The sequence below is a fragment of the Thalassophryne amazonica genome, chromosome 14 (genome assembly GCF_902500255.1).
Source record: "Thalassophryne amazonica chromosome 14, fThaAma1.1, whole genome shotgun sequence".
NCBI classification, from domain to species: Eukaryota; Metazoa; Chordata; class Actinopteri; order Batrachoidiformes; family Batrachoididae; genus Thalassophryne; species Thalassophryne amazonica.
The window spans coordinates 75008573-75036361 of NC_047116.1; the positions used below are offsets into that span (position 1 = coordinate 75008573).

General features: G+C 43.8%; 1 protein-coding gene across 1 annotated transcript; it reads left to right on the plus strand.

Annotated features, from left to right (window-relative positions):
* The first annotated feature begins 1538 nt into the window (after positions 1–1538).
* Positions 1539–27644, plus strand: LOC117525356 (ELL-associated factor 2-like). The gene is made up of 6 exons (XM_034187190.1): positions 1539–1663; positions 2442–2536; positions 2651–2787; positions 7075–7235; positions 19057–19269; positions 26616–27644. Exons 1-6 carry the CDS (start codon positions 1576–1578, stop codon positions 26657–26659), a joined length of 738 nt encoding a protein of 245 aa, XP_034043081.1. The 5' UTR covers positions 1539–1575; the 3' UTR covers positions 26660–27644.
* Positions 27645–27789: the final 145 nt, after the last annotated feature.

Genomic DNA, 27789 nt, shown 5'->3' on the forward strand with positions numbered 1-27789 from the left:
TAAATGGTCAATGTGAAATGAAATGGTCAATTTCACTCGACATAACTCCCCTATCTGGAATAATAGATACGTATTATTCAAAATGAAATCCTTCTGCTATTATGAATGGGCAGAGAAAGGTATTTGGTCTGTTTTACACCTGATGGACTCAAGTTGTTGGGGAAAGTGTAGTGACACGGACCCACAACAGGGGGCGCAAATGAACGGTCAATAGATGAGCCAAAAGGTAACAATTTAATGTTGTGAATGTGCACAACGATTATACAGACAATCACAGAATCTGATAGCAGTCAATACACCAAGGTGACGTGTGGGCAGGCTCGAGGATAGAAGACGTCTGTCCTGAGAAGAGCCGGGACCACACGATTTCCACCGCCACAGAACCTGGTGAATACTGGAGCCGCCAAGTCCCGAATTCCCAGGTGATCACCGTCGGATCTGGTACTGCTGGCGAGGAGCACAAACAGTGAGATGTGGGTGTGTGCACACCCAGTAACAAAAACAGTCAGAAGGTGGAAAGTCACCTCCACCTCTAATCACACACTCGTGCAGCTCCTGTTAAACCACTTATCTGGTTTGGGTGTGAAGCGAAGCCGTCGCTGTTCACACCAAACACCAATCCAGCAGATAAGGCACACAACAGGAAAACGGCTGCAAAAGAATTCAGACTATGACACAGTTTTAGATACAGCAGAGAATTACCTTCACAGGTAGATGATATCTCGGCAACGAGGTGGAGATGACGTCCGGTCTTTATGGAGTGAGATGATGTAGTGTAGATGGGTGACAGATAATGAGTGACAGCTGTCACCCCCGGTTGTGTCCTTGGCGGCAGCGCCCTCTCGTGCCTGAAGCCCGCACTTCAGGCAGGGCGCCCTCTGGTGGTGGGTCAGCAGTACCTCCTCTTCTGGCGGTCCACACAACACAAGTGGCAAGTTTCTTAAATGTAATGAATTTAAGGTAAAATTCAAGGTACACTGTACTAAAAGGCAATACTCAGTGGCTACTAAAGCAATACCACAAGCGATGGTGAATACAGTGAAAGGTATGTAACTTTATATGGTGTTAGTACCACAGCTTCCTTCACTTAATATCGATGACATTGATTTTAAGGGAGGAAATGTACAAATAAAATTATAAGATATGCTCTCACTTCTGGAATTTTCCCTCTATCACTAAAAAGGATACACTTGTTAAAAGGTTACCCTGATGAAGTCAAAGTTCGAATCAGAACCAGATACCTCTTTCTCCCGGTCCCACCAAAAACTAAAGAAGTTCATTTTAAGATCTTAAATGACATTTACCATTTTAATGAATTTCTTAGACAAAGATTTAATCTGGAAAGTAATAACTGTAAATTATGTAACTCTGACATTGAAACTCTTAAACATGTATTTTTTGAGTGTCTTTATACCAAAACTTTCTGGGGAACTTTACTACCTTTCCCTTTGTATAAAGCGACCTAAGAGGCTGTGGCGGTACTAACCCGCCCCCTGAGTTTTCACCGGAAGTGACGACCGGTAGAGTTGTTGTCAGTGAGAGCAGGATAGTGAGGAAAGTAGCAGCATAAGTAGGATGTCTTATTCCAGCACTCAGGAACATGTTCTTAAACTTGGAGAGACGTTTACCAAACACCCTAAAAGTGCTTTTCACACAGTGCGATGTGAGTGCGACTTTGAATCATTAGCTTTTAGCTAGCAGTAGCATGCTAGTTAGATTGTTGGATGTCGCCGTGGTTGTATCTTTTTGTTGTTTTACAAAGCGGAGAATTATTTGTGTTGTTTGTTTGTCGACTCGGTAATAAGGTCGTTTCGATGCTGCAGCTGCCCGACTGTTCGTTAGCATTAGCTTTTTTTTTTTTTTTTTTTTCTCAGCAGTCCCTACGGTGCTTAAACTCGGAACTGCTTCATATGTGTGTCACTTTCTGATGTAAACGTTTGTGTTATTATGATTATTATTTTCTACTGTGAAAAACTGTCTAGAATTTATACTAAAGTGCCTTAATTTATCAGTTTGTCTTCAGGAATCCAAGCATTCCTCGTCCAGCACAAAACATTATTTCTGTTACATTAAATTAAAGAAACTAATCAACAAGTTATGAGCTTAATTTTCAAATTTTAAAGAAAAGAGACTTATTTTCCCTCTACAGTCCAGTACATAACACAAAAAGGATTACTTATGATCACTATGCAATGCAGCCATTATAAAATCTGTTTGACTGCTTTTTCTTCCAAATTGCAGCACACCTATAATAAACTATGTATTTTAAAAACTGATGAGAGTTTACATTTTACTGCATTGCACATATTTGTAATTGCTAAATAATTTGAAATGGTTTTGTATTATTTGTGTAATAATTTGTATAAATTTGTATAATATAGCTTGTATAATGTGCCTAAAACTTTGGTAGAGATTAGAACAGTATCTGGTCTCCCTGACAGATGACTTCAAGCCAGCATCTATTGACACAAGATGTGAAGGCGAGCTGGAAGTTGGAAAAGGAGAAGAGGTCACCATTACATTACCCAATATTGAGGTTAGTCATGATTTGCATTGCCATTTTATCAGGGAAATGAAAAGGGTTTGTGGCTCTTCAAAGTTAATCATTTTTAGGTCTAATTCAGTCTTCTTACTATCGCCTCTGTTCCAGGGTTCAAGTACCCCAGCCACAGTGTTCAGGGGATCCAAGAGACCTTACATGAGGGAATGCATCCTCATCATAAATCATGACACAGGAGAGTACAGGCTGGAAAAACTTAACAGCAACATTGCTGTGAAAAAGATCAGGTGAGTTGACAAAGACCGTTGCTTTCAGAAAAAGCAGGTTTTATTAAAATGTATATACTACCGAGAATTGCGCCTCTGCGTAAATCAGCGCTGCTGCACATTGCAAAGGTTCACAAATGGAAGTATGTTTTTTAGAATTTTTTGCCTTTTGTTGGGCTCTTCACTACCCACCTCCTAATTCATGTTTAAGATGCCATATTTAAGACTGATGCACATTTCTTACATGCACCAACCGAGAAGACTTTAAGTGTTATATTGTTGTTGATTCATTCACTCATTTTCTGCCACTTACCTGCATCTGAGTCACGGTGGCACAAAAATACACAAAATAAAATACTGTAGGTAAATAAATGATAAGAAATACCAAAAAGAAAGTAATGAGATATCGATGTCGATAATGATAATAACAATAATAAATAAATCCTTGACAGAAAAGGTGTAGGCCAAAGCTGCCGCTTGTTGTTCCTACCCTTTTTACACGGTATATTCAATTTGATAACTCATCTTATTTTAAATGAACTAAAACAAAGCAATAACATTACAGTGGTTCTAGTGTGTTACCTCATTTATATATTTATCAGTCAACATACTTTTTAAACATTTTTTTTTTTTTTTTATTGTGTAAGACTGGCTCCCCTACAATGGATATCCAGGCTTACACAGATACAAGTGGCGGTATCCGTGACCTCATTATTTCAGTGACTACTCAAAGTTGATAACTTATAGGCGAGGATAGGAGCTTAAGTTGACTTGTACATCCAACTCAAACCTGTCCAAGGGCATTCTGACACTAAATTGACTACAAAGTTAGAAGTTCAATTTTTTATGTGTATGTATGTGTGTGTGTGTGTGTGTGTGTGTGTGTGTGTGTATATATATATATATATATATATATATAAGTCCATTGATAGTAAGTACTATTAATTAACTTATTTTCATGATTTCATGAAGATAAATTCTATTTGCTGCATTGTTAAGTGACTGGTTTACATAATTTGTGAGTACTTTTAGCCCCATCTAGTGTCTTGTCCTAAGGACACAGATAGCCTGCCTGAAGCATACTCTTGGAGCCCAGTCTGTGTTTGAATATATGTGGTGTGAATTTCACAGTCAACATGTTGGGTATTTTCTCCTCCAAACATTCTTAAAACCTTTAACAAGACAAACAGAGTCAAAAAACACCAGTGAGACAGAAAGTCAAATTTAGCTCGCGAGGAGTGCAAACAGTCCGTACACGTAGTACCACTGAAAGCACTAAGGACTGTTGCGCCTGCTCACTCTTTTTATTAGGAAAACCTACCCACAGCGTGAAACTTGTCCTAAGGGGGGGGGGTGAACGCATGACAAGTTTCTTCAAGTAAAACAAACACATGCGTCAATAAGTGCAGCTGCGTGGAGAAACAGTTTCTTTCCTTTAATCTTATCATCAAAGGTCAGCACATCCCGTTCTTGCAGGCTCTTCTGTTGCACTTATCATCTGTTCTGCATCATAAATTCACAACAGTCAAAACTGACCTCAGCATACTATCTTCACTCCCAGTTCAGACTGACCTCAGCATACTTAAGACAAAGTTGAATAACAAGTACATTATCAGGGTTATTTTGAAGACAGACAGGTACAAAGCAGCACAATAACATTTTCATCAGAAAGAAGACAAAGGTACAAATGTTTAACAGTGATAACATATATATATATATATATATATATATATATATATATATATATATATATATATATATATATATATATATATAAAATCTTTAACATTTCCCACCTGTTTATCGCCTGTTAAACATATAGTAGTAGTTATCACCTAGCTTAGCACTTCTTTCTTGAGATTTTCACTAAGAGGTTCATCATGGTATGTTCTACAGGCTTACACCCCAGAGGTTATGTCATCGTCATCATCATCGGTGTCTGGGTCATCATACTTAGTTTGGTCAGGGAAAAGTTCATGAACTCCTTGCTCCCAGTCATCATTGTGGCTATCTTCATCCTTGTCATTGTCCTCGGCTTCAGATCCAAGGAGAGGGTATGTAGCTGAAGTGGGCATTCCTGGCCCTATTGCTGTTGTGATCATTCGATTAATAAGTCCACGTATACACGGAATACAACAACATCCACACAATGTCAGAATCGCAGCAAACACTGCTATAGACCTAATTTCTGCACATTGTAGTGGATGTAGTTTATTCTGTCTACGTTCTTATTAATTGAACACCACCAACAGATGGAGGATTCGAATCCAGCTGCTATTTGATCAGCCAGTTTATACTCGTCAGGCACTCCTCTGGGGACTCCTATCGCATCAATATATGTTGGATCTCCCACTCCTTTCCAATCTCTTTTTACTCTATGTCTGGTTATGCCTTTCTGCCAGTCTTCAGGAATGAGAGAGGCTGTATATGTCATGACTTCTTCAGGTGTCATGGGCATGGCTTTAACTGGTAACAATAATGATATAAATGCACAATAACCTGACACATTTCTTGGCAGTCTGTCAAAGATTCTGTTATCACCACACCACCACCACACGTCACTTCGGCTGACTGGTATAAATGAACCGTTTTTCTGTATTATTCGACTACACCACTTGTCTTATTACTTTTTCAGCTAAAGCTTCATAGGCTAAGAGTGTGTTAACTCATCACGTCAACAGTTCAAGCTTGAACTGGAGTTGTGAGCTTTTCAATATCATCATAATTCTCAGTACAGTCATTATAGTTTTCTCCACTAAGGTCTGACTGTTTCAATGCTTGATATTTTGGCATAGTTTGTTGGAAGGCCAGATTACACTGTACAAATGTATTTGACACCATTTTGCCAACCATTGTTTTGATATAAGGGATCACACAACACATGCAAAGTCCAATCAGAATTAGGACTATAATAACTGGTGTCACCATTTTCAATAGTAACTGCCAACATGGTCCTGAAGTCAACCAGGACCAGGGATTCCACCGGTTCACGGCTAGGGTGTCTTTATGCATTGCATCATGAAGTTTATTCAGCTCTTCCAATGCGTCCTGCATATCCACTGAATGAATGGAGTCTGGGATGAAAGTACAGCATGTTGTGTTCAGCAATGTGCCACAAGAAATGCATTGCTCTTTCAAACATGATCAGTGCACCCTCCACCCGATTGATAGTACACAGAAGAGTCTGAGAGTCAGCTCTCACTCCAACATCATGATGGTGCTTGTGATTGATTCAGTGTCACTTGGTAAATTGCAGACTTTACAACAATGATCAGTTTTTCAGGGGTGTCAAATTTTCATCTTTTGTACATTGGAGGATTGTGTCTGCTGGTCCCTCATGGTAATTACAGCCGTGACTAATGCATGATGCATGCAAGCAACTCGTATAGCAGGCTGGCGTATCATTTCTCACACACCTATTATATAGTTTATTACTGTGCTCGGATAAATCCCAAAAAGGACTTTTGACCACTGTTTTTGTGCTGTACAGCAGTATAATGTCACTTTGTTGTGAAATCAGAAGTGTTGTGATTCTGTTCCGTGCCCCGCAGATGTAAGTCTGTGGTGACAGATTGGGGTACTTGTGGGAATGTCACCCTGGAGAAAGCCAGGCAATGCACACCAGCTTGTTAGCTCAGCTGCTTGTTTGTGTAACACTTGAGAAAGTGTCAGTCAAGGCTTCACACATGTGACTGAGATTCTTCATATAATGAGTAAAATGTTGTTGTAGCTGCTGTATGAATGAAGTATAGTAATATTTGGGCCATTAACACGTTGACGTCAGCAATTTAAAATTTACATGCACGCATAACTGTATTAAGGAGCAGCACAATTCACAAACGCTATTCATAAATAATAATCGTTTCAAAGATGACTTCTCTGCATATTGCATCAATTGCAAATCAGCAACTGATACAGTTGTTCTTCCAGCACAGCGTTTGCACTTGAGGCATCTCCAAGAAACAACTTAAAGGGAATTCAATATTTTCCAGCCCTAGCTGTTTTTGTTTGTTTGTTTGTTTGTTTTTAATGTTTTGGGATTCACCTTTTCACTCGGTGTAAAAACCACTTTCATAATTACAGTATTGTTTTATAACACATGACCAATTATAGAGTTAGCTGCTTACTTTAGCCTCAGTCTCATCCTGCAGAACTACTGTCCATTGAGTAATTACATATTGAATGCCAAAGGGGATGTTTTGTAAGAATTGACAAAATAAAAATTATTTAGTTTATGACAGGGCAATGAATAAGTTTGACTACAATATGCCTACATCTTTTGTAATTTGTTACATGTGTGATATTTAGGGTTGAAGGCAGCAGTAAGGTCCATTCCTGCCTGAAACAACAGACCAGTCACTTGAGCCAGCAAAGGAAGAAAAATACCAACAATCAGACTTCCAGCACCTGTAAAGCTGCTACTTCCAAAGAGAAGATATCACCCGCACCGATGGATGACATTGAGAAAGGTAATATTAGTGGTCAACCAGAACAGGGTTTTCAGTGGGCACTGCTGACGTTAAGAGAGTAGGGGCCTCATGTACAAAGGCTACATACGCACAAAAACGTAGCGTATGTCCGTCTCTACACCATCGTTCAGGTGTATCAAAAGTGACATGACCGTGGAAATGTGCGGGGCATCACGCAAATATCCTGGCTGGCATGTGCACATTTCTACAGCTATTGTTCCACTGTGGACATGTAAAGGTGATGCGGGGAGCTGTTAATAGTGTGATAACAATGGGGTTAAAATTGTCTCATTAATATTTGTAAATGCATGCAGGGTGATCTACAAATAATCATTGATTTGCAAATGTGTTCAGATATCCACAAATGCAATGCAATGCAATTCATATTTGTAACTTGTAAATTGGTCTTTGCAAATAATGTTGTATTTGCAAATATAAAACTTAATTTGTAAAAAAAAATTATTTTCGTGAAATTGTTTTTTCGTGACATTCTTTTCGTGAAATCCACACAGATCCACAAACAAATGCCTACTGATTCGCAAATGCACACTCACGCACACTGGATATCCACTAGATGGCAGTGTGGTTCCATTCATTGATGTGGCAACATGAAACTATATGCTCCCAGATGAGAGAAGACCAACATTTCAGAATAAATCATTTCACATTACCGTAATGGAGGCGTCTGATGAATGGGTATGTACGAGGTCTATTAGAAAAGTATCCGACCTTATTATTTTTTTCAAAAACCATATGGATTTGAATCACGTGTGATTACATCAGACATGCTTGAACCCTCGTGGGCATGCGAGAGTTTTTTCACGCCTGTCGGTTACGTCATTCGCCTGTGGGCAGTCTTTGAGTGAGGAGTGGCCCACCCTCTCGTCGTTTTTTTTCATTGTTTAGGAATGGCTCAGAAACTGCTGCTTTGTTTGATCAAATTTTTTTCAAAACTGTAAGACACCACTGAGTGGACACCATTCGATAAATTCAGCTGGTTTTCGGTAAAAATTTTAACGGCTGAGAGATTTTGGTCTGGTAATGTCGCCGTAAGGACGGCCCATGGCGCCTGACGGCGATCTGTGCTTCGAGGCGGCAGCGTCTCGCCGTTTCAAGTTGAAAACTTCCACATTTCAGGCTCTGTTGATCCAGGAAGTCCTCAGAGAACAGAGAACTTTCAGAAGAAGTCGGCATGAGGAGGTTATTTGGACATTCCATTGTTAACGGACATTTTGTAATGAAAGAACGTGCGGGCAGAGTCGCACGTCGGGCCGGACCCGACCGCGGGGGGTCGCGACAGGAAAAACACCTCCGTTGGAAACCTTAACGGGCAAGTTGGAACATGCCCAAGCTGTTAAACAATTTCTCAGTTACTCACTTGTTGAAAGCCATCAAAAGCCGCCTGAATTTTACAAATGGTTTTCAATACGGAGGTGTTTTTCCTGTCGCGGCGTACACAGATTTGCCGAGTCCTCACAGAAACGACTCGGCGAATTTGAGCGCACGTCTTTCATTAAAGAATGTCCTTAAACAGTGGAATGTCCGCATAAAGTCCTCATGCCGGCCTCTTCTGAATCTTCTCTGTTCTCTCACGACGTCCTGGGTGAATTAAGCCTTAAATTAGGATGTTTTCAGGTCGAAACAGGCCGACGACGGCGCCTGGAGGCACTGCACAACGTCCTGCTCTGTGGGAAGTCCTTACAGCGACAGAAACACCCCATAATCTCTCATCAGCCGTTAAAATTTTCACCGAAAACCAGCTTAATTTCTCGAATAGTGTCCACTCGGATATTCCTCACAGGTCCAGAAAAAATGTTGATAAAGCAACGCGCGCCGTCTCGAGCAGCGTGTGAAACAAAGGAATTCAGCCGAGAGGGCGGGACCACATCTCACTCAAGGCCTGCCCACAGGGAAATGACGTCACCGACACGCATGAAAAAACTCACGCATGTGCACGAGGGTTCAAGCATGATTGGTGTAATCGCATGTCATTCAAATCCATATTGTTAAAAAAATAAAAAATAAAAGGGTCGGTTTATTATCTAATAGACCTCGTATGTGGTGATATTGTCTGCAAGGTCAATTATTTTTTAAAATTATGAGGTGTCCGCGGATTTCATCATGGGGAGGGGGGCGGGGGTGTTAGTGTTGTACTCTTCCTGTCAGCGGAAAGCGATGAATGCGTGTAATTGGTGATCCACAAATGCTGAAACTCAACTCACAAATACAATTTCCAGTTTTACAAATGTAATTTTTTTTTTTTTTTACAAATTAAGTTTTATATTTGCAAAGACCAATTTACAAGTTACAAATATGAAATTTGCATTTGTGGATATCTGAACACATTTGCGAATCAATGATTATTTGTAGATCACCCTGCATGCATTTACAAATACTGAGACAATTTTAACCCCATAGATAACAAGAAGTCATCAGAGTGATGTGCACATCAGAGACACACTGATGAGCAATTGACACACCCACATGTTTGCAATTATATTGGTGGATATCCAACCTTGTGCAAAGTGATGCGTAAAATGGCACTAACAATGGCTGTGTTAACGTCAGAGGGGCCTTGCAAATGATGTAATCTGATGTGAGACTGTATTCAGGGAACCCAAGGATTGTCTTACAAATGACAATAATTGGCTCAAAAACCGATTCAGATTATCAAGGCCAGTGATACTGGAATTGCACACAGAACTGTGGCCATCCCGGAGTGCAATACAGCGAGGCGCCAGGAGGTTGTCTGTGCCCACAGAGGTGCTGTCCACGCTGGGCTTCCTGGAAACGGGCATTCCAGCGTGAGCTGGCCGATGTGGCTGGCAGGAGTGTGTCAGTCCACCTTGAGCCGAGCCATGCCAGCTGTGTGGAACCCAATCATCCGAATGTCATCCAGATGCATCACATTCCAACATTACAGTGCAGTTTTCTGTGAGAGCCGGTTTCCCTAATGTGATCGGAGCTAATGGCTGCACACATGTTCACATCATATGTGATGCGCAAATGCTAGTCATGTGAATCTCATCACTGACAACTATTCGATATGCACTTCGATACACTACCAGCGATATGACACATAGACACTTTTTGACGATGCAATACGATACAATTCACCCCTGTTCCCGATTCGATTTGATATGTGTTTGATGGCGATTCAATTCCTCACTTTGCGATTTGGTGCGATATGATGCAGTTCAACATGACGCAAAGAAATTATACCAAAAATTTAAATAGAAATTAAGAAGCTGCAATTCAATATGGTACTATGGCATTCTTCTTCTTCTTCTGATTCTACTAGAGGCAGAGGATTAGTTTTACTCCTGAAACCAGCAAATATACCAGATGCAGCATTAAGGAACAGGAATCGGTTCCCTCATATTTGGAACCCTTTTTGTCACCTGTCAGAACTTAAAAAAGTAAACAGTAAAACAACATCTCACTCAATGTGTTGTGAAAGTGTAGGAACACGGACCCACAACAGGGGGCGCAAATGAACGGACAATGGAGGAAGTCAAATAACAACACTTTACTGTTGTGAATAAGCACAACAAACACAACGGATTACAACAATAGACAAAGAAGTCAATTCACAAAAATGTGTCACGTGGGCAGGCTCGAAGATAGACGTCTGTCCAAAGCAGAACCGGAACCACCCGATTTCCTCCGCCACCGAACCCCGGGAATACTGGAGCCGCCAAGTCCCGAACTCCCAGGTGGCCACTGCCTCCGCGTGTCGGATCTGGTACTGCTGGCGAGGAACAAAAACAGTTAAATGTGGGTGCGTCTGCACCCAGCAACCCGTATGGCGGGAAAACCACCTCCACCTCTCGTTGGAAGAATGTCTGCTATTTAACGCACAAAAGTAACAAAGGGTTAATGTCAAAGAAGACAACACAGTCGGCTGAGTACGGTACCTTCTAGGTAGAGCGATATCTCGGCAAAGAGGTGGAGATGTCGTCCTGCTGATATACCACTGCTGATCAGATGATTGGTGACAGCTGTCGTAGGCGATAAGTGACAGCTGTCACCCCGGCTGCTCCTGTGAGGCGGCAGCGCCCTCTGGTGCCTGGAGCCCGCACTCCAGACAGGGCGCCCTCTGGTGGTGGTGGGCCAGCAGTACCTCCTCTTCAGCGGCCCACACAACAGGACCCCCCCCTCAACGGGCGCCTCCTGGCGCCCGACCAGGCTTGTCCGGGTGGCGGCGGTAGAAATCGGCCAGGAGGGCCGGGTCCAGGATGAAGCTCCTCTTCACCCAGGAGCGTTCTTCGGGTCCGTACCCCTCCCAGTCCACCAAATACTGGAAGCCCCGGCCCATCCTACGGACATCCAAGAGCCGGCACACAGTCCAAGCCGGCTCGCCATCGATGATCCGGGCAGGAGGCGGCGCCGGACCTGGAGCACAGAGGGGTGAGGTGTGATGCGGCTTTATCCGGGACACATGGAAAACAGGATGGATCCGCAGTGAGGCCGGAAGCTGAAGCCTCACTGCGGCTGGACTGATGACCTTAAGGATTTTGAAGGGACCGATGTAACGGTCCTGTAGTTTGGGGGAGTCCACTTTCAGGGGAATGTCCTTTGTGGACAACCACACCTCCTGCCCTGGCCGATACGCAGGGGCCGGGGTCCGCCGACGGTCTGCATGGGCTTTTGCCCTCGTCCGGGCCTTTAGCAAAGCAGAACGGGCGGCGCGCCACACCCGACGGCACTTCCGCAGGTGGGCCTGGACCGAGGGCACACCGACCTCTCCCTCAACCACCGGAAACAACGGGGGCTGATACCCCAGACACACCTCAAAAGGGGAGAGGCCGGTGGCTGAAGACACCTGGCTGTTATGGGCATACTCGATCCAGGTCAAATGGGTACTCCAGGCCGCCGGGTGCACGGCCGTCACGCAGCGCAGGGCCTGTTCCACCTCCTGATTGACCCGTTCTGCTTGCCCGTTGGTCTGAGGATGATACCCGGACGAGAGACTCACCGTGGCCCCCAGTTCCCGGCAGAAGCTCCTCCAGACGTGCGAGGAGAACTGGGGACCGCGATCGGAGACGATGTCTGTTGGAATCCCATGCAGCCGGACGACGTGGTGGACCAGGAGGTCCGCTGTCTCCTGGGCAGTCGGGAGCTTCGGGAGGGCCACGAAGTGGGCCGCCTTGGAGAATCGGTCCACTATCGTGAGGATGGTGGTGTTGCCCTGGGACGGCGGGAGGCCCGTGACAAAATCCAGGCCGATGTGGGACCAGGGGCGATGAGGCACAGGCAGCGGCTGGAGCAGTCCTGATGCCCTGCGGTGGTCAGCCTTGCCCCTGGCGCAGGTGGTGCAGGCTTGGATATAATCCCGGACGTCGGCCTCCAGGGACGCCCACCAGAAGCGCTGCTGGACAACTGCCACGGTCCTATGCACCCCTGGATGACAGGAGAACTTGGAGCCGTGACAGAAGTCCAGGACTGCAGCCCTGGCCTCTGGTGGGACGTAAAGTTTGTTCTTCGGCCCAGTTCCAGGATCCGGGCTCCGTGCCAGGGCCTCCCGGACGGTTTTCTCTACATCCCAGGTGAGGGTGGCCACGATAGTGGACTCCGGGATGATAGGTTCCGGTGGATCCGACAACTCCGTTTTGACTTCGTCTTCATGTACCCGGGACAAGGCATCCGATCTCTGGTTTTTGGTCCCGGGACGGTAGGTGATCCGGAAGTCAAAACGGCCGAAGAACAGTGACCAGCGGGCTTGCCTGGGGTTCAGCCGCTTGGCGGTCCTGATATACTCCAGGTTCCGGTGGTCAGTGAAAACCGTGAATGGCACGGACGTTCCCTCCAACAGATGTCTCCACTCTTCAAGAGCCTCTTTCACCGCAAGGAGTTCTCGATTGCCGACGTCATAGTTCCGTTCGGCCGGGGTCAACCTGCGGGAAAAATAGGCACACAGGTGAAGGACCTTATCGGCCTTTCCGCTCTGGGATAGTACGGCTCCTATCCTTGAGTCCGAGGCGTCCACCTCAACCACAAACTGGCGACTAGGATCGGGCTGCACCAGAACAGGTGCAGACGAGAAGCGCCGTTTCAACTCCTTGAACGCGGCATTGCACCGATCCGACCAGGTGAAGGGAACTTTTGGTGAGGTCAGGGCTGTCAGGGGGCTAACAACCTGACTGTAGCCCTTAATAAACCTCCTGTAGAAATTCGCAAAGCCGAGGAACTGTTGCAGCTTCCTACGGCTGGTGGGTTGGGGCCAGTCTCTCACCGCCGCAACCTTGGCCGGATCAGGAGCGACGGAGTTGGGGGAGATGATAAACCCCAGGAAGGACAAAGAGGTGCGGTGAAACTCACACTTCTCGCCCTTCACAAACAGCCGGTTCTCCAACAACCGCTGCAGGACCTGACGTACATGCCGGACATGAGTCTCAGGATCCGGAGAAAAGATGAGTATATCGTCTAGATATACGAAGACGAATCGGTGCAAGAAATCCCGCAAGACATCATTAACTAATGCTTGGAACGTCGCGGGGGCGTTTGTGAGGCCGAACGGCATGACCAGGTACTCAAAGTGACCTAAGGGGGTGTTAAATGCCGTCTTCCACTCGTCTCCCTTCCGGATCCAAACCAGGTGATACGCATTTCTAAGATCTAGCTTAGTGAATATCTGGGCTCCATGCAGGGGCGTGAACACTGAATCCAACAAGGGCAACGGGTATCGATTATGAACCGTGATTTCGTTCAGCCCCCTATAATCAATGCATGGACGAAGTCCACCGTCTTTTTTACCCACAAAAAAGAAACCTGCACCCATCGGGGAGGTGGAATTCCGGATCAACCCGGCGGCTAAAGAGTCCCGGATGTAGGTCTCCATTGATTCGCGCTCAGGTCGTGAGAGGTTGTACAGCCTGCTGGACGGGAACTCAACGCCTGGAACCAAATCAATGGCACATTCGTACGGATGGTGGGGGGGAAGGGTGAGCGCCAGATCCTTACTGAACACATCCACAAGGTCATGGTACTCCACCGGCACCGTCCCAAGATTGGGTGGGACTCTGACCTCCTCCTTAGCCTGGGAACCGGGAGGAACCGAGGAACCTAAACATACCTGATGGCAGGTCTCGCTCCACTGAACCACTACCCCGGACGGCCAATCGATCCGGGGATTGTGTTTTAACATCCACGGGAACCCAAGAATCACACGGGAGGTGGCAGGAGTCACAAAAAACTCGATCTCCTCCCGGTGGTTTCCTGACACCACCAGAGTTACTGGTGGTGTCTTATGTGTGATTAGAGGGAGTAGGGAGCCATCTAGTGCCCGCACCTGCACAGGCGAGGTAAGCGCCACCAGAGGGAGCCCTGCCTCCCTGGCCCATCTGCTGTCTAGCAGATTCCCTTCAGAGCCCGTGTCCACCAGTGCTGGGGCCTTCAGGGTTAAATCCTCATAAAGGATTGTAACTGGGAGTCGTGTGGCAATATGGGTATGTCCCACGTGAATGTTTTGGCCCACCCCTAACCCAGTTTCTAGGGGCGGGCGTTGGTGTTTAACCGCTCGGGGCAGTTCCTCACTTGATGCTCTATTGAGCCACAAACAAAGCACACTCCGCGGACCAGCCTCCTCTGTCTATCTGGTGGCCTAAATGTGGCCCTGCTCATGTCCATAGCTTCGTCAGCAGGGGGAGCTGTAACCACACGGAGCGTAGAGGCCGTGGAGCGTGGGGAGGGCGGAACTCGGTCGGAACCGGAAGGGAGAGGGACGGCGCGTGCCCGGCCACGCCCTTCGTCTCGTTCCCGACGGTGTTCTTCTAACCGATTGTCTAATCGTATAACAAGATCAGTAAGCCCGTCTAAATCCCGCGGTTCGTCCTTGGCCACCAGGTGCTCCTTCAGGACCAACGACAGTCCGTTTACGAAGGCGGCACGGAGGGCAGTGCTATTCCAGCCGGACCTCGCAGCCGCTATGCGGAAGTCGACTGCATAAGCAGCTGCGCTCCGGCGCCCCTGTCTCATTGACAGCAGCACGGCTGAAGCGGTCTCTCCTCTATTTGGGTGATCGAACACTGTTCTGAACTCCCTCACAAACCCATCATATGTCAGAAGGAGCCGTGAATTTTGCTCCCAGAGCGCTGTAGCCCAAGCGCGTGCCTCGCCGCGAAGCAGATTAATCACATAAGCTATCTTACTAGCATCAGTCGCGTACATGACGGGACGTTGTGCGAAGACGAGCGAACACTGCATAAGAAAGTCCGCGCATGTCTCCACACAACCCCCGTACGGCTCTGGAGGGCTTATGCATGCTTCAGGGGAAGGTGGGAGGGGTCGTTGAACGACCTGTGGAACGTCACTGTTGCGCACAGGATCGACAGGAGGGGGAGCCGCAGCAGCGCCCTGAGGGCGCGCTTCCACCTGCGCGGCGAGAGCCTCCACCCTGCGGTTAAGGAGGACGTTCTGCTCGGTCATTAGATCCAACCGAGCCGTAAAAGCGGTGAGGATTCGCTGCAACTCACCTATCATTCCTCCTGCAGACGCCTGTGCGCCCTGCTCTTCCATTGGCCGTTCAACAGCCGGTTGACGCCCCTCGGGGTCCATGACGTTGGCCGAGATATCCTGTTGTGAAAGTGTAGGAACACGGACCCACAACAGGGGGCGCAAATGAACGGACAATGGAGGAAGTCAAATAACAACACTTTACTGTTGTGAATAAGCACAACAAACACAACGGATTACAACAATAGACAAAGAAGTCAATTCACAAAAATGTGTCACGTGGGCAGGCTCGAAGATAAGAGACGTCTGTCCAAAGCAGAACCGGAACCACCCGATTTCCTCCACCACCGAACCCCGGGAATGCTGGAGCCGCCAAGTCCCGAACTCCCAGGTGGCCACTGCCTCCGCGTGTCGGATCTGGTACTGCTGGCGAGGAACAAAAACAGTTAAATGTGAGTGCGTCTGCACCCAGCAACCCGTATGGCGGGAAAACCACCTCCACCTCTCGTTGGAAGAATGTCTGCTATTTAACGCACAAAAGTAACAAAGGGTTAATGTCAAAGAAGACAACACAGTCGGCTGAGTACGGTACCTTCTAGGTAGAGCGATATCTCGGCAAAGAGGTGGAGATGTCGTCCTGCTGATATACCACTGCTGATCAGATGATTGGTGACAGCTGTCGTAGGCGATAAGTGACAGCTGTCACCCCGGCTGCTCCTGTGAGGCGGCAGCGCCCTCTGGTGCCTGGAGCCCGCACTCCAGACAGGGCGCCCTCTGGTGGTGGTGGGCCAGCAGTACCTCCTCTTCAGCGGCCCACACAACACGAGTGACTTAAAGTGAGTCACTCAGTGACAGAGTACTGCCTTGGCAAAAGTAATTTGAGATAAATTTCTTCCTAGTTTTGCTGGAGTTCGGTTAATAATCTGCAGTCGTGTCGACACCGGTTAGCAGCACTCCATTCTTTACAAAAGATCTGCGTCTTGTCAATTTTCCCATCTTTTTAAAAAATGCCAAAGTATATCCAAACGCCTGATTTAAATAGGTGCATCTTTCGATTGCTTTCTGTTGTTCTCGCGGATCTGCACGTTTGTTGTGGTAGAAATGTGCCGCCCATTGATGCAACCAGGCAGCGAGCGGTGCATCACGGTTTCACCCGTCAATTGAATCAGTGCCCGCTGAATGAGTCGATACACTCACATCGCGCACATTTGTATCTAGATAAAGATTTGTATTGATTAATCTCCACATGCCTTACAAATGCGCATCTGGCTGGTGGCTTGCACGGTGCACGATGACTGGCTGTTTGCTGTGTAAATAGTGTATTCGTGTAATTGATCCAAACGTAAACCAGCGTGGGCACATTTGGGCATGTGCATATTCAAATATGTTTTTTTAAATTACTACTGTTAATGTGCTTTTTGTTTTTGCTTGATGGTGAGAGCTGCTGAGCTTCTAAACAGGCTTCCCGTGTTCAGTATTTGTCAATAAGCACGTGTGTAAGTTGTGAGTGTCACACTGTCAGCAGAGGTGCGCCTCACCTTTTTAATGTCAGTGTGTGTGCGCTGTTCTGAGCTCACAGCGTGTCGGCCTCACACACACATACACACACACACGCCATAGCTCCCACAAACATATTTCCAGTTTTATGATAAATCTGTTAAACAGCGTACTGAATAAATGAACACTGTGTGTTCCACATACTTTCCAGTCTTTTCTGTGTTCATGTTGTCTGATGTGGCATCGTGGGGAATCCCTGCTCAAAGGGCCTATTTGCAAGAAATTGCATATTTAAATGGGACTTTGCCAGGGAGGAGTTTCCTTCCATGCCAAAGAGGTTAATAAGAACTAGAGTCCACACTGGCACTGAGCCGTGTCCCAGCAAGGGGGCGTGGTAACCATTTTAATTCCGGCGAGCTTACTGATCAGCGCTCATAGACACTCAGTTAGTCTCATCAAGAAACAGGTGCAATATGCCGGAAAGCTGCGCATGTTGGCAATGCCACAAATGTAGGAAGACGGGAGACAATATTTCCTTCTATAAGTAAGTGGTTTTGGTTATTCTTGTCACTTCGTCTGTGACATTTGGTTGATAAACAGGTGTATGTTGCCTGCCGTGCATGTGTCGTCTGAGGACATGGACCATTAACTCTTCACTTATGTCTAGTTGATATTTTCCCGTGCTGGATGATGTCTATTTAAAATACTTGTCGTTTGTGATTACAATTGTTCAACAAGATGGACAATTTTTTAAAATTTGCACATTAAAATAATTGAGCCGCTGCTCACGGATTAAAATGACCCGGTCTGTGCCGCTCACAGTCACCACCTCACACAGAGGCTCGGTGTATATATATACTGGCTCGGTATCCAGGTCAGAAAAGCATTTTAACACATATTTTGCGAGCATTTTTCAGAGTGTGTTTTGCCCAGTTAGGAGGTGTCATATCGCTTGTCCATGAAGGGACGTTCGCGTTTCGTAGGTTGCATTGGGAGTGCGGACTCTCGTAGCTCAAGTCCACGTTCAGTGGGATGTCCAACGGAATGTGCGTGGATGCAAGCCCACGTACACTTTGATACTTCTGAATGCTTTTGTGCTTATGGCAGTTTCTGGGTTTTGGTGTATACCATGTTTCAGTAGGAAATACATGCAAGTTATTGTACATGAGGCCCCTGGAGAATATAATGTCAATGTGAGGGTTTTTTCTGCTATTAAATGTTATTAATCTCAATGACACAAATTTTTCCAAACTGGAATTAAAATTTATTGTCTGTATTGGACAGTGTGGTGAGAAACCAGTTAGTGTGCTTACTTCCAAAGCCTCTCTGATGGTAAAGCTGCCACTGAATGTCTTGCACTTTATTTGCAAGTGACTGTGCAAGGAGAAGAGTGAAGAAAGCCACCCAGACAACCCAGAAGAAGTTATAGGCTTCTGTGGCTGTGATTGAAGAAACTGTGCACAGTGCAAACTTTGCATTTTGCAGTCATACAGCTTCACGATGAAGTGGTGCAGAGGAGGATTTTCTTAAAAAGACCTGAAAGTTTATCTACAAATTGCCAGAAGGTACACAGTAAAATCACCAGTGCTAAATTAACACTGCCAGTGAACATATGGTCCCTCTCTAGCCAGAGTAGAACCATATGTACACTGGGAGTGTTAATTTAACATTGTCAGTGTTAGTTTTACACTGGTGAATTTACTGTGTACATCTGAGATGCTTTTACATGTCTGTCTGCAGACTACAGCTGCTAACAGCACCTGCCATCATATGAAATATTTCTTCTTTTCATGATATGCACTGTGCATGTCACTCCTTGAATGATTCTGATTATTTTGCTCTTTCTTTTGTGTCTCCTTTCTGTATGCAGAGTTGATGGCCGAGGCACAGGTCATGGACCAAATGAACAGCGGTGACAGCTCCTCTGGATCCAGCAGCTCTTCATCCTCGAGTAGTGAGGACAGCTCCAGCAGCAGTGATTCAGAGGATGAGGGGGTTTCAGTGTCCGGTTCGGCCCTGGCCAGTCAAAGCGTGCCAGTCAAGACCAACAGTGGCCCATATGAAACGGGGGGCGGAGTTCTCGGTGAGTTGCTCTCCCATCACTATGTCTCTGAGGTAGCTTCTCTATTTTGGCTCAGTCCCTGCCGCTGTGGCTTTTATATAGCTTTCTGTTTGTCCATCCATCTGTTCATCCTGTAGTCAGTTTTTGTTGTCCACCAACTTCTCCACATCCTTTATGGTAAAGAGATCAAATCAAATCAATTTTATTTATATAGCGCCAAATCACAACAAACAGTCACCCCAAGGCGCTTTATATTGTAAGGCAAAAGCCATACAATAATTACAGAAAAACCCCAACGGTTAAAACGACCCCCTGTGAGTAAGCACTTGGCGACAGTGGGAAGGAAAAACTCTGGCTTCATGGATAGATAAAGCTGGGTATCATCTGCGTAACAATGAAAATTTAAACAATGCTTTCTAATAATACTGCCTAAGGGAAGCATGTATAAAGTGAATAAAATTGGTCCTAGCACAGAACCTTGTGGGACTCCATAATTAACCTTAGTCTGTGAAGAAGACTCCCCATTTACATGAACAAATTGTAATCTATTAGATAAATATGATTCAGACCACCACAGCGCAGTGCCTTTAATACCTATGGCATGCTCTAATCTCTGTAATAAAATTTTATGGTCAACAGTATCAAAAGCAGCACTGCGGTCTAACAGGACAAGCACAGAGATGAGTCCACTGTCTGAGGCCATAAGAAGATCATTTGTAACCTTCACTAATGCTGTTTCTGTACTATGATGAATTCTAAAACCTGACTGAAACTCTTCAAATAGACCATTCCTCTGCAGATGATCAGTTAGCTGTTTTACAACTACCCTTTCAAGAATTTTTGAGAGAAAAGGAAGGTTGGAGATTGGCCTATAATTAGCTAAGATAGCTGGGTCAAGTGATGGCTTTTTAAGTAATGGTTTAATTACTGCCACCTTAAAAGCCTGTTGTACGTTGCGAACTAATAAAGATAGATTGATCATATTTAAGATTGAAGCATTAATTAATGGTAGGGCTTCCTTGAGCAGCCTGGTAGGAATGGGGTCTAATAGACATGTTGATGGTTTGGAGGAAGTAACTAATGAAAATAACTCAGACAGAACAATCGGAGAGAAAGAGTCTAATCAAATACCAGCATTACTGAAAGCAGCCAAAGATAAAGATATGTCTTTGGGAAGGTTATGAGTAATTTTTTCTCTAATAGTTAAAATTTTATTAGCAAAGAAAGTCATGAAGTCATTACTAGTTAAAGTTAAAGGAATACTTGGCTCAATAGAGTTCTGACTCTCTATCAGCCTGGCTACAGTGCTGAAAATAAACCTGGGGTTGTTCTTATTTTCTTCAATTAGTGATGAGTAGTAAGATGTCCTAGCTTTACGGAGGGCTTTTTTATAGAGCAACAGACTCTTTTTCCAGGCTAAGTGAAGATCTTCTACATTAGTGAGACGCCATTTCCTCTCCAACTTACGGGTTATCTGCTTATGCTGCGAGTTTGTGAGTTATGCCACGGAGTCAGGCACTTCTGATTTAAGGCTCTCTTTTTCAGAGGAGCTACAGCATCCAAAGTTGTGCTCAATGAGGATGTAAAACTATTGACGAGATAATCTATCTCACTCACAGAGTTTAGGTAGCTACTCTGCACTGTGTTGGTATATGGCATTGGAGAACATAACAAAGAAGGAATCATATCCTTAAACCTAGTTACAGCGCTTTCCGAAAGACTTCTACTGTAATGAAACTTATTCCCCACTGCTGGGTAGTCCATTAAAGTAAATGTAAATGTTATTAAGAAATGATCAGACAGAAGGGGGTTTTAAGGGAATACTGTTAAGTCTTCATTTTCCATACCATAAGTCAGAACAAGATCTAAAGTATGGTTAAAGCGGTGGGTGGACTCATTTACATTTTGAGCGAAGCCAATAGAGTCTAATAATAGATTAAATGCAGTGTTGAGGCTGTCATTCTCAGCATCTGTGTGGATGTTAAAATCGCCCACTATAATTATCTTATCTGAGCTAAGCACTAAGTCAGACAAAAGGTCTGAAAATTCACAGAGAAACTCACAGTAACGACCAGGTGGACGATAGATAACAACAAATAAAACTGGTTTTTGGGACTTCCAATTTGGATGGACAAGACTAAGAGTCAAGCTTTCAAATGAATTAAAGCTCTGTCTGTGTTTTTGATTAATTTATAAGATGGAGTGGAAGATTGCTGCTAATCCTCCCCCTCGGCCCGTGCTACGAGCATTCTGACAGTTAGTGTGACTCAGGGGTGTTGACTCATTTAAACTAACATATTCATCCTGCTGTAACCAGGTTTCTGTAAGGCAGAATAAATCAATATGTTGATCAATTATTATATCATTTACTAACAGGGACTTAGAAGAGAGACCTAATGTTTAATAAACCACATTTAACTGTTTTAATCTGTGGTGCAGTTGAAGGTGCTATATTATTTTTTCTTTTTGAATTTTTATGCTTAAATAGATTTTTACTGGTTGTTGGTGGTCTGGGAGCAGGCACCGTCTCTACGGGGATGGGGTATTGGGGGGATGGCAGGGGGAGAGAAGCTGCAGAGAGGTGTGTAAGACTACAACTCTGCTTCCTGGTCCCAACCCTGGATAGTCACGGTTTGGAGGGTTTAATAAAATTGGCCAGATTTCTAGAAATGAGAGCTGCTCCATCCAAAGTGGGATGGATGCTGTCTCTCCTGACAAGACCAGGTTTTCCCCAGAAGCTTTGCCAATTATCTATGAAGCCCACCTCATTCTTTGGACACCACTCAGACAGCCAGCAATTCAAGGAGAACATGCAGCTAAACATGTCACTCCCGGTCCGATTGGGGAGGGGCCCAGAGAAAACTACAGAGTCCGACATTGTTTTTGCAATGTTACAGACCGATTCAATGTTAATTTTAGTGACCTCCAATTGGCTTAACCGGGTGTCATTACTGCCGACGTGAATTACAATCTTACCAAATGTACGCTTAGCCTTAGCCAGCAGTTTCAAATTTCCTTCAATGTCACCTGCTCTGGCCCCCGGAAGACAATTGACTATGGTTGCTGGTGTCGCTAACTTCACATTTCTCAAAACAGAGTCGCCAATAACCAGAGTTTGTTCCTCGGCGGGTGTGTCGCCGAGTGGGGAAAAACGGTTAGAAATGTGAACGGGTTGGTGGTGTACAGGGGGCTTCTGTTTAGGACTACGCTTCTTCCTCACAGTCACCCAGTCGGCCTGCTTTCCAGGCTGCTCGGGATCTGCTGGGGGACAGCTAAATGCGACTAAGCTACCTTGGTCCACACCAACTACAGGGGCCTGGCTAGCTGTAGGATTTTCCAAGGTGCGGAGCCGAATCTCCAGTTCGCCCAGCCTGGCCTCCAAAGCTACGAATAAGCTACACTTATTACAAGTACCATTACTGCTAAAGGAGGCCGAGGAATAACTAAACATTTCACACCCAGAGCAGAAAAGTGCGGGAGAGACAGGAGAAGCTGCCATGCTAAACCGGCTAAGCACTAGTAGCTGTGCTAAGCTAGCGGATTCCTAAAAACACACAAAGTGAATAATGTGTAAATAATTTAGAGGTGATTCAGCAGAGGGAGTGCTTTAGTTAAGGCACGTGAAGATTACACTGTGAAACAAATCGTTATCTAGTTAACTAGATCAATCTAACTACACAGATTAAACAGCTAACAGATACAGCAAAGCACCGCTGTGCTCCGGAACAGGAAGTGATACAATTCCGCAGTGAGAGCCAACCACCAGTAGAGGCCTACTACCAGTAGAGATCAGATGGGTTTCTCTTTAGGAAAACAAACTTCAGTTTTCTTGCATGATTTTCTCTACAACCATGATTTTTCCTTAACATGTGCTTTAAATGTGAATGCAACACATGATATTGATATATTTCATGTATGGATCAAACTGTATGGAAAGAGGACACAATCAGTCAAGAGTCTGGTTTAAATCACGATCACGTCTGCATAAAACAGAGCTCATTCGCTGTTTGGCTCATACACATCAGGATCTTTTAGGAAAAAAAATGAGTTCATAACATGTAACGTAGATTAGTTTCCTCTCAGCAGAAGGTGACAGCACTCATAAATCTTACCCATGTGTTGATGTGTTTGATACTGACACAGATTTAAATACTCATGTGGTAAACATGCACTCAGACTTTTTCATGGTACTTTAGAAACACTATATATGTGATGTTGTCAAGCATCATATGGTCACTAAAAATGTTGCATATAATATGAGTGAAGCGGCGTGCATCGGCACGAAGCTCACTCATGGTACCGGGCGTCCTAAACAGGAAGTGCCAAATTTCCATTCCACAGTAAAACAGGAAATGTTCAAATGTCAAACACTTCCTGGATTGACAGACGAGATCCCATGGAATCTCTCGGGAATACACTCATACAGGAAGTGCCAAATTTTCAGTCACAGTGAAACAGGAAATGTCAAATGTTGAACACTTCCTGGCATGGGTGGAGTGAGATCAGAGGCTGGGGTTTCACTGGACTCCCCTGAAATCTGATTGGACACAGAAGATTGACATGTCACAGCACCACACATCTGGTTGAAAGACCTGCATTTTGAAATTAATGAGTCACATTGGCTACTAGGTTCCTCCTGGCCAGTAGTTGGTGCTGTGTACCACAAAAAGTTCTAATCCACCTTAGAAGAAGAAAAATATTTGCTTCAGATTTGAACTGAACACATTGTTTGAACTATGGACTTTTAATCACACCAAACTTATATTGGTGAGTAAATGACCATATTTTATGCCAGAAATGAGGTCCAGGTTGTTAAAAGCCGCATTTCTCCTTTAATTCAAGTTGCCTTATATACACGTTTAAGCTAACAGACAACAGCTGGTTCATGCTCTGTTGGCTTATTAGTGCAGCAGATAACTGAAACAATCTTTGAAATGGTGATACAAGCATCAAATTCAGCACAAATACAGCTGGAGCAAAATTAATGGAGCAACTTTAACTTTTGACCCCTGTACAAACTGAAACTGACCTTTGTCACCATTCTTGCTGCTTTTACCTCATAACTCCATAACATTCAGTCACAGATTGTCCAAACTATACCTTTTTTGGAGTCTTTATGATCAGGCAAATAATGTGGTGTAGTTTTCTATATGATTGGAGCATCTTTTAATTTTGACCCCTGTGTAATTTTTCAATTGACCCCTACCTGGCTGCCTATTGAAAATTCAAGTGGCCAATCAGTTTTTTCAAGAGTTCATGTCTATGGATTATCTGTGCTGAATCTGATGCTTGTATCACCATTTCCAGGATTCCAGTCTAAATATTCTCTTATCTGCTGCACTATATATAAGATGTAAGATGCTGCTCCTCACTGTTTCTCAATTGCCCTCAAAAGTATTGGAACACTTGGTATTTCACACATTTTAATTTGTTTATTCCATTTCAAAATACATTTTTTTTCTAAAATGATCTTCCTTTACTCAAACTGAAAGCAAACATCGACAACTTGATATAAATTAATTAAAAATATAAAATCCAGCTTCCTGATGAAGTGGTGTAGAGGAGGATTTTCATAAAAAGAAGACCTGAAAGTTCAGCTACAATTTGACAGAAAGTACATTTGAGATGAAAGCCTAGATTTGATGTTTTGGTGAAAGAAACTTTTGTATTTCTTCATAATTGATGTAAATAAAGTCGAAGACATATTCAGTGACTTGGAAATGTTCATGTTTCCATCCCCTGACTTGTCTGAAGAAAACTGGCAATAAAACTGATTATTATTTACAGATTTTATCAAGTTTTAGAGATTTGCTTTCAGTTTGAGTTTAGAAAGATCATTTTAGAAATTTTTATTCTTTATTTTTTGTATTTCTTGTATTTAAAATGGCATAAACAAATTAAAATGTGTGAAATTCCAAGTTTTCCAATACTTTTGGAGGTCACAACATCCTAAGCTTATGATGAGTGCAAAATGAGTGTGACATAATTACTGTTTTGTTTAAGAATGTTTAATTTTCACTGTTGCTGCACTTTGTGTCAAATCATCGTTATATCGTTTATCATATTGATATGAAAATTCAGTAAGGTATATCTTCTATTATACATTCCAAATCTAAGGTACACCGAAAAATCTTAAAAAAAAAAAAAAAAGAGCCACTTAGGTGCCTGGTCTTGAGAACCATGGATGGTAGGTTGCTAAGCTTTTTTTTCCCATGGGAACTCTCCCTACCCACTGAAGCGGCTCAAGAAAATGGACAGCATGTATATCGGGTGTCCCCAAAAAAAAAATGCAACATTTTATCAGCAAAAAAAATGGTCAAAGCATATATCTAGGAAATAAATTTATGGCTGGATAGAAAGCTGAAAGGTTGAAGCTTTTCATACCAATGTCAATATTGGCCCTGCATTTTGTCAGTCTAGCATAAAGTCGCTGCACCTGTTTGACACTCTTGGTCTGGTGCCAAAACTCAATAATTTTTGTTCGCTGTAGTATGGTTAATCTTGGCATTTTCCAGAGTTTTGCTTGGCATCAACATAAACTTCAGGGTCTCTGCAATTAAAAAATAAATATAAGTGATTAAGTTTGTAGCATTTAAGGGTCAAACGGAGTGTTTTAAATGTTGTATATTTTTTTGGGACACCCCATATAAGTGACATTTACATGACAGTTTATATGACAATATTGATACAATAATTTGGCCATATTGTTCAGACTTACTGTCAACTAGCTGAAAACTTTGAAGATTAATTTACATCTACATTTTAAAAAAATGCTTAAAGTGGCAGGGGGCTAAGAGGGCTGTAATTAGGGGGGGGGGGGTTAGCTGAAAAGCAAAAAATAAAAATGCTTAAAAAGGTGGGGAGTATGGGGGGCAGAGCTCCTCCAGAAGATGAAAGGCAAAATAAGGAAAATGCTTAAAAAGGTGCGGAGTCTGTGGGGCGGAGCTGAAAGGTTTTAGTCATGCTCAAGCTCCCAAGAACTATTTTACTGAAAAAAGTCTGAAGGACCTAACGGACATGGTTAGATGGTGAGGAGCTTTTCCAGGCATGGGAGAGGCAAATAAAGAAAAATGCTTAAAAAGGCGGGGGGGTCTAAAAGGTTTTAGCCATGCTAATGCTCCCCTCAAGCATTTACTCAAAATAGTCTGAAGGACCTAAATGACATGGTGAGATGCTGCGAGCGTCACTCATTCATGTCCACGACATGCGCATATTATCGTTAATAATGTACCTGTAAAATTTCTCCCCATAGTAAATAAATTGTCATCCCATAAAATTAACATGGTCTTTGATAACATATTAACATGTTTGGGAACTGTGTTGGTGGACTAGATTGTGCTAAAAGTGACTGTTGATTTGTGTTCCAGAGAATGACCTCCAGCTGAGTGAATCAGGCAGTGAAAGTGACTGACCAGCACGAGTGCCCTGCCTGTTGACATCAGATGGATTTTTAGTGAAGATTCAGCAGATGCACCATTCTTCATTCTATGGAATCCAACCCTCCATCACTGATTCTCTCAGCAAACTCCAGAGTAATGTTACATTTAATGTTTCATGAGCTGTTGCATCAAAACAAGAATGACTTATCAAAGCAGCGTGCAAAGGAACAAAGTGTGTCCACCAGCCTTCTTTCCTATCACTGCTGAAACTGAGCAAGCAGAATGACCTCCCAGAACTGTTAAGAACACACTGTCCCCTTTTCTACATTTCACCTCAGCGGTGCTACAAACTTTGGTTGTGCCTTAGATCAGATACAGTTGGGTCCGTAAGTATGTGGACAGGGAGACTTTTTTTTTGGCATTTTGCTGTCAAACAGTTAAGATGTGTTTGTAGACTTTAGTTCTGTGGGTTTCTGTGGTGCCTTACCAAGGAAAGACCTGCATTTTAATTTTGAACAGGTGTGCTGACTGTCAGTGGGTCTAATTGCAACTCCCCAAAAATCAGTACTTTGTTTTGCCATCTAAGCCTTATTTCTGATGAAGTAGTGTGCTAGTACTTAGTTAACTTGATGTTTGCATCTTCTTTTGTAACTTTAAACCTGCCATACTTGAATCTGATTAAATTATTTATATATTACAATATAGTTTGACCAGCAGCAAGTTGCTTATTATGTATTTATTTAATTAATGGACAAGTTGAGTGATTGAAAATATGCTGCATTAATAACCAAACGTTTTGAACATCATGTGCCTTTATTTGCTTTGTCCATGTAAAGAACAACGTACTGCGGCCTTTAATCATGAAGCACATATCTGTGATGTCGCTGCACACAAAGTTTGGGATGATGATACTGTTGGACTTAAAGTCATTTGTTTCGCCTTCAGAAGGATGATTGATTCAGTCTGTTGGCTTACTTTTTTTGTAGAAAAAATGTTATGTGTGTATTTCTTTCATGCACCTTATTTTCAAAGGAAATTATTATTTTTTTTTTTTCTTGATGAATTTATTAATAGAGTGTTGGAAATAAAGAGTGGAAGAACACAGCCCCGAACTGTATGTTTGTGTTTTATGGTTTGATCTTAACAAGACAGTCATGACAAT